General features: G+C 31.2%; 1 protein-coding gene across 8 annotated transcripts in view; it reads left to right on the top strand.

Annotated features, from left to right (window-relative positions):
• The window catches only part of UBE3A (ubiquitin protein ligase E3A), a 109,377-nt gene extending 107,332 nt beyond the window's left edge, over positions 1-2,045 (top strand). For all 8 annotated transcript variants that reach the window (XM_056807198.1, XM_016424834.2, XM_016424833.2 and 5 more), the window contains one exon: positions 592-2,045. In XM_056807198.1, the coding sequence (XP_056663176.1) occupies positions 592-712 (121 nt within the window). In that variant the 3' untranslated portion in view covers positions 713-2,045. The remainder of the gene's footprint in view (positions 1-591) is intronic.
• The last annotated feature ends 712 nt before the right edge of the window (positions 2,046-2,757 follow it).

Genomic DNA, 2,757 nt, shown 5'->3' with positions numbered 1-2,757 from the left:
CTGGTTTATTAATTATTTAGCTTCATTATTATTATTCTTCACTAAAAATTTAGATCACCTCAGCTCAATAAAATATAACTTTTTGCCTCAGTAAATTATGATGGTTCGTTCATTTTTTTTTCTTTTTAAATTCACAGCTTGGTTCTGTTCAAATCTTTGGTTAGGTATTCTTTCAGAAATATTTAAATCCAGGCATGGAAGTTTGGCCATTTGCCATTGAGTTTCTAATAGAGAAATGGAATTACGACATTCCAATTTGGGTATTATTGAACCTAAATAGCATTTCTCCCCACACATAGACTAGTATGTGTAATTTTAAAACTACTTATAAATAACATTGGATAATTCATAGGTAGTTGATCAGAAAAGACTCTTTGTAGCTTCCAAGTTTTTAGGCTATAAGATCTTATGTTTATAATTTAAATCGAAAAACAGAAAATCATTGTTAAGATTTGATTTAGTGTGAATTAGTAATGGTAAACCAACTTGAAGAAAATATACATCTTTCACAAGTTGTAACACATGTGTATGCTGGTTTTTTTCCCCCTTGACTTAATACTTTTCCGTTTTTTCCTTTTTCTTCTCATTTAGGTTACCTACATCTCACACTTGCTTTAATGTCCTTTTGCTTCCGGAATACTCCAGCAAAGAAAAACTTAAAGAAAGATTGTTGAAGGCCATCACATATGCCAAAGGATTTGGCATGCTGTAAAAAAAATTAATAAATATAACAAAAGGGATAAAAATTGGTGGTGATGATGTCCCTATACAAAAAAGGCCATAAGATAGTGAGCTACAGTAGTCACCCGTGTTTGTGCCTCCCTTCTTTACTGGGGACATTAGGGCTGGAACAGCAGATTTCAGCTGCTTGTATGAACAAATTCTTTATTTTTTTCTTTTCACGTGAAAGTGTTACATATTCTTTCACTTGTATGTACAGAGAGGTTTTCCTGAATATTTATTTTAAGGGTTAAATCACTTTTGCTTGTGTTTATTACTGCTTGAAGTTGAGCCTTTTTGAGTATTTAAAGAAAAAATACCAACAAACTGTACTTTCCCAAGGAAAATATTGCCATCATTTGTAGCCCATGTAACCTTCAAGTATGTGCTATTTTTTTTTGTCCCTGTATCTATTCAAATCAGGAACTGTACTTTTTTGAACAGTTTGCTTTTAAAACTTGAAGTCCTGGAAACAGTGTGATGCAATTACTGCTGTTCTAGCCCCCAAAGAGTTTTCTGTGCAAAATCTTGAGAATCAATAAAGATGAAAGGGAGAACTTGGAATGTTTTAACTGCAGCCCTGAGAACTTTACTTTAGTTACAGCACAACAAATTAAAAAAACAAAAAAAAACAAAAAAACTCATGCCACTGTATGTTGTCTTCACGTGTCTTGCAATATACTGTTTCAGTAAACAATCCTGTTTCTTACTTAGTATATGACAGGATATAGATTTTAGGTTGTGTTTTTTATTTTGTTTTGTTTTGTTTTGTTTTTAACATTTACTGGGGAAAAGTGCATATTCAGCCAAATGGTAGTAAGTCAAGTGTATTGCAAGAAAGATAGGAAATTTGTTATATTATAGACAAAGCATGTGGAAGTGCACTTAAAATTAAGTTTTATTAATTGCCTATTACATTGATTTTAAAATCGACAATCCAAAGTCTTCCCTACATGATGTCATCGTCCTATTTAATGAACTGTTGTTGCTCCTTTATCAAGGCACATGATCAGTGTTGCGATATAATCAAAAGAGATGGCTACTGTTCCTTGTTTTTTATTGAATCTAACAATAAGCAAACCTGGAAATGAATGAAACTTTTGATCTTAAGACTTATTTCTATTGTATGCCCCCAACTATTCAATATTATTTTGAAAAGTAAATGCTAAAAATTACTTTATGTATTACAGAAAATAAACAATAGGCTTTCAATTTAAATGACAATTCAGAAGTAAGTAGTTTCCCCCTTTCCTAGTCTAATGTGTCTGTAATGTTAATTTCTCCTGTTGCAATATACAATAAAGGGATTGTGTATTTTTAACTAAGGGGACAAAACTAGTAAATCTTTTACTACAAGCTATAGCTGTTGTGCAGAGCTGAGCTTGTGCCTTGACAATTGTTTTAACTGACTTCTACAGGTTAAATCAGCTTGATGATTGTGAAATTGGCAGGAAAAGGACAAGTCTTGAAATCATTGGAGGTGGGAAAAGATGTCTTTCAGGATTATTTTAATAAATTCTTTCTAGTAATAGAAGCAGAACTGTTATATGACTATAATGCTGAATAAAACAGTAACCTTTTTTTCACCATGACCCAGTGGAAAAATAAGACAGTGATTTCCTTAATTTGATAAGTTAAATTGGGTATAATTTGGGCTCACCTGTTTTAGAACCTTGTTAAGGTTTATATACTACATAATAGCAAACACTCAAGAGTATACATTTTTCTAAAGGACATACTACCTATTCTGGTTTTTTTTTTGTTTTTTTTTTCCTGTACAGTAAATATAAGAGCAAGGGAAACTTGAGGTACCATTGGGTATTTTATATAATAAGTGGGTGAAGTAAGTTAAAGCTTATTCTCTTTAAAGCTCAGTTATTCTCTTTAAATTTTGTTACCATATCTATTACTGAAATCTTATTTCTCCAATAAGTTTTTGATTCATGAACCTAGCAGATTTAAAACACTAGGTATACTATTTTAAAATATTGGGAATTTTTTGTTTTTTAAAGAAGGCTTTAAAAAAAATGGGTACAC

This window comes from Monodelphis domestica, chromosome 8, assembly GCF_027887165.1.
Source record: "Monodelphis domestica isolate mMonDom1 chromosome 8, mMonDom1.pri, whole genome shotgun sequence".
Classification (NCBI taxonomy): domain Eukaryota; kingdom Metazoa; phylum Chordata; class Mammalia; order Didelphimorphia; family Didelphidae; genus Monodelphis; species Monodelphis domestica.
The sequence above is the reverse complement of the archived record's forward strand: the minus strand, read 5'-3'. Positions and strand labels throughout refer to the sequence as shown.